The sequence below is a fragment of the Triticum aestivum genome, chromosome 3A (assembly GCF_018294505.1).
Source record: "Triticum aestivum cultivar Chinese Spring chromosome 3A, IWGSC CS RefSeq v2.1, whole genome shotgun sequence".
Taxonomy (NCBI): Eukaryota; Viridiplantae; Streptophyta; class Magnoliopsida; order Poales; family Poaceae; genus Triticum; species Triticum aestivum.
The window spans coordinates 605,617,109-605,628,281 of NC_057800.1; the positions used below are offsets into that span (position 1 = coordinate 605,617,109).

General features: G+C 45.2%; 2 protein-coding genes across 2 annotated transcripts; one reads left to right on the top strand and one right to left on the bottom strand.

Moving 5' to 3' along the window:
• Positions 1 to 741: 741 nt before the first annotated feature.
• Positions 742 to 1,555, bottom strand: LOC543183 (histone H2B.5-like). The gene has a single exon (NM_001427943.1). The coding sequence runs from the start codon at positions 1,458 to 1,460 to the stop codon at positions 1,050 to 1,052; it is 411 nt and encodes a 136-aa protein (NP_001414872.1). The 5' UTR covers positions 1,461 to 1,555; the 3' UTR covers positions 742 to 1,049.
• Positions 1,556 to 8,648: 7,093 nt separating this feature from the next.
• Positions 8,649 to 9,743, top strand: LOC123057032 (uncharacterized). Its single transcript, XM_044480207.1, has 3 exons — positions 8,649 to 9,270; positions 9,355 to 9,459; positions 9,561 to 9,743. The coding sequence occupies exons 1-3, from the start codon at positions 8,686 to 8,688 to the stop codon at positions 9,741 to 9,743; spliced, it is 873 nt and encodes a 290-aa protein (XP_044336142.1). The 5' UTR covers positions 8,649 to 8,685.
• Positions 9,744 to 11,173: the final 1,430 nt, after the last annotated feature.

Consider the following 11,173-nt stretch of genomic DNA (forward strand, 5'->3'; position numbering starts at 1 on the left):
GTTTGAAGTTGACAATGTTTTCTTTTTCAAACTATTGTCGTACAGGGCTATAAATTTATCGTGTTTAAGGATAATAAAATCGTTTGAATCGAACTTATTGCAGAGCAGCATATTAAGCTACAGGGATGACCAAAATATCATGTGTATTCCTCTAGAAGTAGACATTTCAGCACTGGGTTGGATTGTATACAGAATCACTAGAATACGCGACTGGCTTTCTGAATTTTCTAATGAGTAAATTGTTTTAAGCTCACAATGAGATCTTGCCCCTGAAAACAAAATTCAGTATAAAGTTACCAAATATGACCAAATAATAACTTCCCATCTATAATGTGTGCATCTCCCAACCTCAGTTGGCAGCCAATCATCTCATCAAATGAATTCTACAGAAAACCAAGCATAGTATAGCATATCAACAGAGTTAAATCAAGACATACATCAACGTGAATTCAACGCAATCTTCAGAAGGCAGAAGCACATTCAGAATTTAAAAAATTGGCTCAAGAGATCGCAAAGTTATAAAATTCAGACAACTGACTTCTGAAACTTCCTAGAGTACGGCTTGACTTCTGAAACTCTTAGAATGAGAATAAGTTAATGGCGTTAAAAGCTCGGAATGAATACTTACCCTGAAAATAAAGTTAACAAATCAGGCTACAGACTTTCCACCTGTAGAACAATCTGTAGCTGACTGCATCTACACAAGGAAAAATAAGGACCTGCGTCAAGAGTTTACTGAACCATGGAGTATGGCAGAAGCAAAAGGTCAACTTTCCAGTCAAACATGGCAGAATCAAAAAATAAAATTATCAGAGCAGCTTACACAACCATTGAGGTTTGTCTCAACGAAATCATCCAAGTAAAGAGGTGCAAGTTAAATTGCTGAAGCAAGGCACGTTTGTAACAACCACTGGATGATTCTTTGATTCAGCAAATTGGACTCATTTTACACTGTTCGATAGGGGAATCTAACCCCCTGTAATATGTTTTAACACGGGAACAAATTCAGACCAGACCATCAGAAACAGACTCGGACGGACGGCAGCAATCTAGGAGGAGGTGAACTTGGTGACGGCCTTGGTGCCCTCGGAGACGGCGTGCTTGGCGAGCTCGCCGGGGAGGACGAGGCGCACGGCGGTCTGGATCTCCCGGGAGGTGATGGTGGGCTTCTTGTTGTAGCGCGCCAGCTTGGCCGACTCGCCGGCGAGCTTCTCGAAGATGTCGTTGATGAAGGAGTTCATGATGGACATGGCCTTGGAGGAGATGCCGATGTCGGGGTGCACCTGCTTGAGCACCTTGAAGATGTAGATCTTGTACGTCTCGACGCTCTTCTTGGCCTTCTTCTTCTTCTTGTCGGCGCCGCCGTCCTTGCCGGGCACGCGCTTCTCGGCCTTGGGCTTCTTCTCCGTCTCCACCGGCTTCTTCTCCGCGGCGGGCTTCTTCTCGGCCTTGGGCGCCATGACGGTTTCGGCGGAGGTGGAGAGGACGAGGGATCGGGTTGGGGGCGCGAGGTGGGAGGACTGGAGGATTTGCGCTGGGGTTCGAGGTGTTGGTTTCCGGGGGCGAGGCGCTGGGGATATATAGGGTTGCGGGGAGCGGCCTGACTGGTGGAGAGGGTTGGGGTCCGGATCGGTGACGTGGCGGGGTGCGGGGGCGTTGGATTTGATGGACGGACGGATTTGGGCGCGGTGACGGGGTGGATCCGCGTGGGGAGGCGTGATCTCGCTGTTCCGCGGTGGGTTTAGGCGGCGGGCGGAAATTTGGTGGCGAAATGCGAGCGGGAAGGTCTGTTTTGGGCGCTTCGTGATGGTTGGACTGTTGGAGTGCGTGGGGCTTCGAGGGGACCCTGTTGTGATTTGGATTTGCTGGGGGGGGGGGGTGTTCTTTTAGAGTAAGCTCAGGATTTTTTTAGAGGTATTTGGAACAGTTATCTTTCCCAAAATTATAATATAATTATAATTAATACTCCTCAGTTACTAAATATTTGTCTTTCTACAGATTTCAACAAGTGATTACATACGAAGCAAAATGGGTGAATCTACACTTTAAAATGTATCTAATACATCCATATGTGGTAGTCCATTTGAAATCTCTAAAAAGACAAATATTTAAGAACGGAGAGAGTAATAATAAAGACTGATTGCTTAGAGCAACTCCAACGGGCCGACCCAAACGAACGGCGTTTTTGTCCGCTTTTTGTCCGTTTGGGTCGGCCGTCCGCCTCTTTTAATTTTGGGTCGGCAGTGCGCCTAACGGGCCGCCCCATTTCATGATCGCGCGCGTTTTAGATCATGTCGTTGCCCTGGTTTTGGCGCTCTCGCGCGCGCGGGGGAAAGCGGTCTAGCGCGCGCTGGTTTTGGCGCTCCAGCGCGCGGGAAAGGTTCGCGTGCGCACCGCGGCCAGCACTCGTTATAAAGAAGGCGCTCCCTCCATACTCTGTCCGCCGCCCACTCTCGCCGCCTCTGCGTCACCATGTCGATCCGCCGCCTGGGCGCTTCGGATTTTCGCGGAGTCCGCAAGCGCCGCTCCGACGCCTTCTCCTCCGAGGTCTGATTTCGCAAGAAACGTCTCATCCTTGGCACCTTCGACACCGCAGAGGAGGCGCCCCGCGCGCACGATGTGGCGGCGTGGCGCCTCCTGAAGCCTCGTCAGGATATGAATTTTTTCAACGTGTCAAGCCAGCGGGCGCAGGATCTGGCGCCTCTCCACCGACGAGGATCGTCGTGTCCACCGGAGGCGGCAGCGTCGCCTCGCCATCGCGGAGAAGGACGTGGAAGCCTTGGTGGTGTGGCGCGGAGGCTTCCCGCAGGACATCATCGACGAGCATCAATTCTACAAGCAAAGGAGGTTGGAGAGGGACGCGAGGAGGAGGGAGCGAGCCGCCTATCGGGAGGACAAGCGTTCGCAGAAGCAAGCAGCTCAATTGAAACTAGAGCTACGAGAAACGGTGGTTTGGGACTTTGAAGACGAGGCGTATGCTGACGCCTACATTCAGACGTCGGAGGAGAACATTACCGAGTCGGAGTCAGAAAGCGACGAGTAGTGGTCTTTTCTTTTACCTGTATACGTTAGAACTATCTAGGTATCCATTTTCGTCTGAAAAAATGGCCGGCGGCGTCGGCGACGTAGGAGGCGGGCAAGAGTGTGAATTCAATGTGCCACCGACCAGCGGGCCTGATGAGAAAAGAGGGCGAGCGCGCGCACGTCCATTTTGTGTTCGCGCCGACGCAAATCAGGCTTAAAATGGGTCCGGAATAGGTCGGCAGGCGGACAAAAGCGGACGCGCATCCGTTTGAGTCGGCGCGTTGGGCCGGCTTTTTTGTCCACGCTGAATGAAATGGGTCGCCTTATTGGAGTTGCTCTTATTGCTTCCGATAATTTCATCCGTTTTCATACATCGTCGGCGTCCGTTGGCTCGTCCAAGTTCTCTATGTTGTTTGCAGCATTGTAAGTCCACGGGCCAGAATTTAAGTTATGGGCCGCTAAAAAAGTTCGGACCCATCATCTGACCTTTCCTTTCCTTACCGAGGCAGGTAACACAGTTTTCTTCGGCCTGTACTAAAAATTTCCAGATTCTGATTATTAGTCCCATCCTGCCTGTTTACATCAAATCCTACCAGCTTATATACGTTCAGAGTTGCATGAATCATCAACAAGCCAACAAAAGCTCAATCGAAAATGTTGAAGCGAGGCCAAGAGGGAGTCCGGCAGAAAGGTTATGCATGAATCAAAAATAGCAGCGAGATGGACGCTCTCCCGGCGATGTGGATAAAGGTCCACGCCGAGCTCGGTGGGAATTTCTTTTTTTTTTAATGTCATTTTTAGGATCACTTTTTTAATGGCCCTCGGTGGAGAAGCTGCTGGACTAGGCTTGCTAAGCACCCATTGCAAAAAAAAAAAACCTAAATGAGCACCGATAAAATTACTTGCTGTTGTTTACTTTTTCATGTCTACCACATCTTATGAATACATCATCAGATACAATAATTAAAAGTGAGTGAAAATATGGAAAATAAATATTCCTTCAGAGAGAAGATATTTGGAGCTCAAAGCGACTTACTAACAATTAAGATATTCCTCAACTCTAGATGTCACCGACATCGTTAGTCAGACAAGGAGGAGACATCGTTGGTCAGGCAGGGAAGAGAGACAGAGCAATGAAGAGCAGAAAGAATGTGACAACTGTGCATCTTGAAATTACCTTCTTTTTTTATAATCGACCGAAAATTTACAAAAAATTACCTGTTATGGGGGAAAGAAAAAAGCTTGCTTTTTTATGATGATGATGGCCAAGTTCAAATAGTGCAAAAGAAAAGGAGCAAAATATAATCTTGCAAATCAAATAACTAACATTTTCTAGAAAATAATTAACAAAGTAAAACCTGTTTGCTTTCGATTATTAACAAAAAATTGTATATAAAGAATCTCACTTCAATGTGCCACTGCTCTTTCATCCAAAAAATCGTTTGCAAATCTTTAGAAAATTCTAAGAAAAACTTTTGGTTAGTTATTAAGCTCTCGGATAGTATACAACAATTCCACCATCTGTATATCCTGCTAAAAAAATTACACCATTCCACTTCCACCCAATGGTAGTACCAAGTTGAAGGAGGCGCCATCAAAGGACATCCCTACGAATTTCTCATCTTTATACTACATGGTACGGCAACAAAAATCCTTTTTCTAATTGCAGACACCGAGTATGTGTATTTTGTGAAGTTAAGGAGTGTTTCAAATTATTCTTGCTTTAAAAAATTCATGCTTTTCAATATGTTCACTGTTTTTAAAAAATGCTTAAAATCTTCCCACTTTTTAAAAAACCATTTAAAATTGATCACAAAAATTAAAAAAATCTCTTTCATAAAAACATGTGTTCAAATAAATGTTCATTTTCAAAACATGTTTCAATTCTTATAAAAATATGGTGGTGGTGTTGCCCCGGTAGGCGACGGGGTAGTGTTTTTAATTCCACACACAATTCTTAATTCCTCGACCAGTCTATTGAACACATTTTCCCTTCCAAACGCTCTTTTACTGCAGTTTATGAAGAAACACTGACGGGTCCAGTGGGGGCACGAGCACACTAATTTTTTCCATCCATGGTTAGCATCAAGCCATCAAGGTATACCTTCTCATCCAGCCGGCTGCCTTTGGATCAGGTTTTATCGCGGACTCCCCCGGAGCGCTCTCGCACCTGCACTCGCCGGGGGCGGCGCCGCAACTGTCTTGACCAGCCACTGAAGAAGCCGGCACCCCAGTTCTCCGCCAACTCGCATCCTCGTTAATTTCATCCTAACGGAGCACGCCGACGCCGCGCCGTCATGGAAGATGGGCAAACTGTGACGCAGATGGAAAATAGCTAGTTTTTTTTTTCTCTCCCAGAACGAAACAGCAGCAAGAGCAGCACGCCACTCGCGCGCCTTTTCCGGGCACATAGTACGAACGAAAAATTCTGGACCATGGTCCAGTATCTGCCTTCTGACACGGACTGGCGGTCCACCTCCGTCAGCTTCGACCGGCCGCGCACCATCCTTCCCCACGTATTCATACCTTAGCTGCTCCTCGTACAATGACCCCACCTTCTTTCCTTCATTTTCTGGAGATAGCGGTAAATGCATTCAATGCATCGAACCTGTCTGATCTGTGCGAATCAATGGCTAGATAATGCCACTATATAGTAGTATGACCCATATCGCTGTTTTCCACTGATATTGCATTCTTTTTCTATATTGTGTGGTTGCAAGCATTCTCTTATTAGTAGAAGAGTAAAATGCAAGCGCGGTCCTAATTCTTTCCCAAAAGTGTCGACTGGGTCCTAATTCTTTCAAAATGCACATCTGGGTCCTAAATCTTTCTAAGTTGTTCACCTGAGGTCCTAATTTCGACTGTCCGCCGCTGACCAGCTCGCGTGGCGCTTTGACCGCTGCCACGTCGACTCGAGGGCCCACGCGGGATAACGACCAGCCGTGCATTTTTTCAAAAGAGCCCCCAACCCTAATCTCTCCACAGCCGTAGTCCTTTCCTCTCCTCTTCCCCACCTCTCTCTGCTCTGGCGAAACAGGGGAGATCGACGGCGGCGGTCCGGTGAGAAGAGGCAGGCGGCCATCGTAGGCGCTTGTCCGGCGGCGGCGCCGCTAGGATGGCGCCCGTGCATCGGCGACCTGGAGATCCTCCTCCACGATACGGTCAGTGTGTTGCCCATAACCCTAACCCTCGATCCTCTTTTTCCGTGGATTTCGATTTAGCTCGAATCGATGGTATTATTTGACTGAATCCCTCGATACCTAGGAGCACAAGAGGAGGTTTTTACCGTAGAAATCAACTATGGTGGATTTTTCTGCGGATTTGGCCGATCGAAGACGTATGTCGATGGTAAAGTTGCTCTTTTCGATGGTTGCGAAGTAGATACATGGTCTCCTCTCTGGCTCACTGATTTTATGCAGCAACTGGGATATAGTGACCAATCTAAGCATGTTATTTACTGGTTACTGCCTGGAAAGAATTTAGCCGACGGACTGCGGATTGTGGACTGTGACACTGACACTTTGCACATGACAACAGTTGTTCCAAAATTCCAGTTGTTTCAGTTGTTTGTTGATCACAAAGATATGGCCTTTGACAATGTAATGGATGATATTCATGTTAGTGGTACACCTGAGCTACCTCTTGTACTAAGCCCTAAATCTCATGGGTTTAGCAGTGGAATAAGAGGAAGTCCCAGGTTTAAGGTGAAAGCTCACAAAGGCAGACTGAACCAATGTCATGCAGGCAGCAACAATGAAGGGAGTAGCAGTGTTCCACCAGTGGGACTAAATGTTGGACATGAGCTTAGAAGAAGCAGGAGGAAACTTGTGGTAGAAGAAGAAATCCCCAATGAAAATGACAGTGACAGTGATAGTGATGACAGTGAATGGGATTCAGACTGGGTAGACTCTGACAATGAAGTAGGCAAAGATGATGATGGTCTATATGAAGAATGGGTTGATGAAAAATTTGAGAAGAAAAAAAAGAAGAAATCTGAATGGGAGCAGGACAGTGACTATGATACAAATGAACTGCAGGAGCTACAAGGTTCAGAGCTTGAAGATAGTGATTCAGCAGAGGAAGTGGAAGTAGTAGATGCACAAGGAAGGAAAAAATGAAAAAGAAAGTGAAGCTGAAAAGGTGGAGGCCTGAGAACATGAAAGAAGTCAATTTTCACATAAGCATGGTGTTCTTGTCTGTCATTGAACTAAGAGCAGCAATTCAGGAGTACATTGTGAAGCAAAGAGTGCAAATTCATTACATAAAGAATGATAAGCAGAGGATAAGGGCAGGTTGTGTTGGAGATTGTCCCTGGTTCTTATTTGCTGCACCTGACAGCAGGACCAAAGCATGGGTTGTGAAGAAGTATGTGGATGAGCATACATGTGAAAGAGAGTGGGCACTCAAGCAATTTACAGCAAGATATTTGGCTGGCAAGTATGTGGAAACATTTAGAGCAGATGAGAAGATAACACTGCAAAACTTTGGCAGACTTGTTCAATTGGACTACAACATGCAACCTACTAGAAGTAAGCTAGCTAGAGCAAGGAGGATTGCACTAAAGATAATTCATGGAGATGAACTTGAGCAGTATAATTTACTGTGGGACTTTGCAGCTGAAATCAGAAGATCAAATCCTGGCAGTACCATGCTTGTGCATGCAAACAATGGAAAGTTTGATAACTGCTACATGTCCTTAGATGCATGCAAAAGGGGTTTTCTGCTAGCTTGTAGGCCCATTATATGCATTGATGGGTGTCACATTAAGAACAAGTATGGTGGAGTGATGCTGACAGCTGTTGGAGTTGATCCTAACGATTGTATCTTTCCCATTGCAATTGCCATAGTAGAAGTGGAAGATACTGTCACATGGAAGTGGTTTTTGAACACATTGAAGGAGGATCTGAACATACAAAACACAGCACCATGGACATTGATGAGTGATAGGCAGAAGGTAGTAAGAACATTGTAGCATTTCATACTGTAGCATATCATACTGTAGCATTTCATATTATCATACTGTAGCATTTCATTTGTTTGTTCTACAATGTATGTAGGGCTTGATCAATGCTGTCAATGCAATGTTTCCTGATGCACAACATAGATTTTGTGTGAGGCATCTGCATCAAAACTTTGCAAAAAACTGGAAAGGTGATGTATTCAAGAATAAATTGTGGCAAATTGCAAGAGCTACACATGAGGCAGACTGGAAGAAGTATATGCAAGAGATGAAAGAGTTGGACCAGGGGGCCTATGAGTACTTGGATGCAATTGACCCAAGGCAGTGGTGCAAGGCCTATTTCCATGAACTCCCAAAGTGTGATTTGCTTCTTAACAACAGCTGTGAAGTGTTCAACAAGTAAGTTGTCAGTACTGTAGCATTTCAGCTGTGAAGTGATTTCATATTGTCAGTACTATAGCATTATCTAACTGTAGTTATTTCATAGGTATATACTTGATGCCAGAGAAATGCCTATAGTTACTTGTCTTAAGAAGATCAAGGACCAATTAATGACTAGGTTTTATAGCAAGAATCTGGAATCTGAGGAGATGTGTGGTCAAATTTGTCCAAAAATTAGAAAAAAACTGGACAAAAATATTAACATGTCCAACAACCGCACTGCATTACCAGCTGGACAACACATATTTCATGTTAAAGGCATGGTTGGGGAGTATGATGTGAACATACAGAAGGAGGAGTGTTCTTGTAGGGCATGGCAGCTCTCTGGAATTCCATGTAGACATGGAGTTGCATGTTTAAGACATGAAAGAATTAAACCAGAGGATGTTGTCAACAAGTGCTACAGCATAGATGCTTTCAGAGCTGCTTATGGCAAGATCATAATGCCATGTAGTGATCCTAGAGTGTGGCCTAAAACTAATGGGCCTCAAATGCTGCCACCACACTATGAGAAGAAAGTTGGTAGGCCTGGAAAGAAGAGAAAGAAGAACCCACTAGAGGAGGACAATGGAACTAGGATGAGCAGACATGGCATTATTGGACACTGCAGTGTGTGCAATCAACCAGGACACAACAAAAGAAAGTGCCCTGAACTAGGTAGAGGACAACCAACAGCAGCACATGAGGCAGGAGCAGAACAAGATCCAGCAGCAGAACAATATCCAGCAGCAGAAGAGGAAGCAACAGAACATGTGCAAACAACAGAACATGTGCCAATTCAGGTTGTGCTTCCAGAAACACAACAAAGAACTAAACTACCAGTCAAGAGAAGGCCCAGTTGCAAGGTGCATTTCCCTTAAATGTTTCCCTTAAATGCCGTTGAAAACTAAAATTGCAATAGTCAACAACATTTCTTATTTTTTTTGCAGAAAAAGGCATGTCCACAAGTGGGCAGAAGTACATCTAATATGATACCTTCTTCTATGAATTATGATCTTGCTTCATCTACTATGATTGAGATTTTACAGGACCAAGTGAGAGCTTTTTATTTAAATGCAATGTTAATAAATGCAATGCCATCTGTTCTTCCAGAAATTCACCTACATTACTAAATACATGTTTGGTTGGTTTGTAGGCTATAGCTACTCAACAATCTCAAACAGCAGTGCCGGCTCCTCTACCAGAAAGCCAGTTCATTGCAAACTGCAGAGATGCCCTGCCAGCTCCAAGAAGCCACACTACTGCTACACTAGGTTTGAAGAGAAGGAAGAAAGTGAAAAAAACTAAGGAGAACAAAGCCCCAACAACTCAGAAGTGAAGAGCTACAAAGATGTTATGGAAAGAAGCAGTGTAGGATGTTTTTCTTTTGCTTAGGAAACAAGGTGGTTTGTAATGAAACCTCATGCTAAGATGTGGCTTTGGGTTTCACACAAACCATGGAAATGTAATACTTTTGTTGCACAACTTCAAGACCTTGTAATGTTGGGTCCATCTATCTATCTTTCAGACTGCTTTGAAGTTCAGTTAGTAAAAGAATGGCCTTGCATATTACTGTTTATTTGTGTTGTCAATGCTAGTAAAAAAATGGTGCCAAAGTACAGAAAAACAACCAAAATGCTGCCAAATTTTAGTTCAATTTCATTGCAACAGTAAATCATCAACATCTGGATACACCAACAAGCATTGATCACTGGATACATCATACTAACACATCACTTCTTAAATCCTACATACACCACAACTACAATCAGTACAACAAGTGCACTGAGAATACTCCTACAAAGAAAAATGAGCTCATTCATCTTCTGCATTGCTTCTGCATATGCCACAGTCTCGACAGTGCTATGCATTGCTCCTGCACAAGCATCTTGCACCTCTGTTTCTTCACTTGCAATGACACCAGCCGAATCTAAACTGCTCAATCCACGGCTGACATACCCAGCTCTCACCAAAAAATCAAAATAGTTGTCTGGTCCATCTTCCCAATAGTAATGTTGGCAAGGATTTGGTTGAATCTGATAGAAATTGAGCAAAAAAAAATCAGTCAAAAAGAAACACAGAAACATCAAATCGATTGGGCACTTGTAAAAGATCTTACATGGTGATTGGGGCACTTGTAGAAAATCCTGCCAGGATTTTCCTTCGATTTTGACACAAGACGAATTGTAGATCGAATGCGGCAGCTAGGGCATGGTACCAACGGCAGCATACCCGCGGCAGCCGGCGATGAGATGGGCGGCGAGAAAAGGGCTAACGCCGGAGGTGGAGCAGGCGCTTGGGCAGCCTTCTTCCCGCGGTGCTTCATGGCAGACGAGCTAGCGGCGGCGGACATGGCGGCGACGGCGCGGCGCCAGAGAGAGGGAGAGAGCAAGCAGAAGACCTAGGGACCGGGGAATGAAGAGAGGACAAACTCCAGGGGCCAAACTGCTTAAATTACCAACCTCCAACCGCGGGAACTATCCCGCGTGGGCCCTCGAGTCGACGTGGCAGCGGTCAAAGCGCCACGCGAGCTGGTCAGCGGCGGACAGTCGAAATTAGGACCTCGGGTGAACAACTTAAAAGGATTTAGGACCCAGATGTGCATTTTGAAAGAATTAGGACCCAATCGACACTTTTGGGAAAGAATTAGGACCGCGCTTGCATTTTACTCTTAGTAGAATGTGATTCATGTAGAAAGAAAAACGCTTCCAAAACAATGAAAAGGAATATTCAGAGCGACGAAGGCGGACGCCACCACCAACGTAATTA

Coding starts and splice junctions, on each gene's coding strand:
- LOC123057032 (XM_044480207.1), top strand. CDS start 8,686: ATGGTTGGGGAGTATGATGTGAACATACAGAAGGAGGAGTGTTCTTGT. Junction 9,271..9,354: donor AGAGAAGGCCCAGTTGCAAG/GTGCATTTCCCT, acceptor TTTTTTTTGCAG/AAAAAGGCATGTCCACAAGT. Junction 9,460..9,560: donor TTGAGATTTTACAGGACCAA/GTGAGAGCTTTT, acceptor GTTGGTTTGTAG/GCTATAGCTACTCAACAATC.
- LOC543183 (NM_001427943.1), bottom strand. CDS start 1,460: ATGGCGCCCAAGGCCGAGAAGAAGCCCGCCGCGGAGAAGAAGCCGGTG.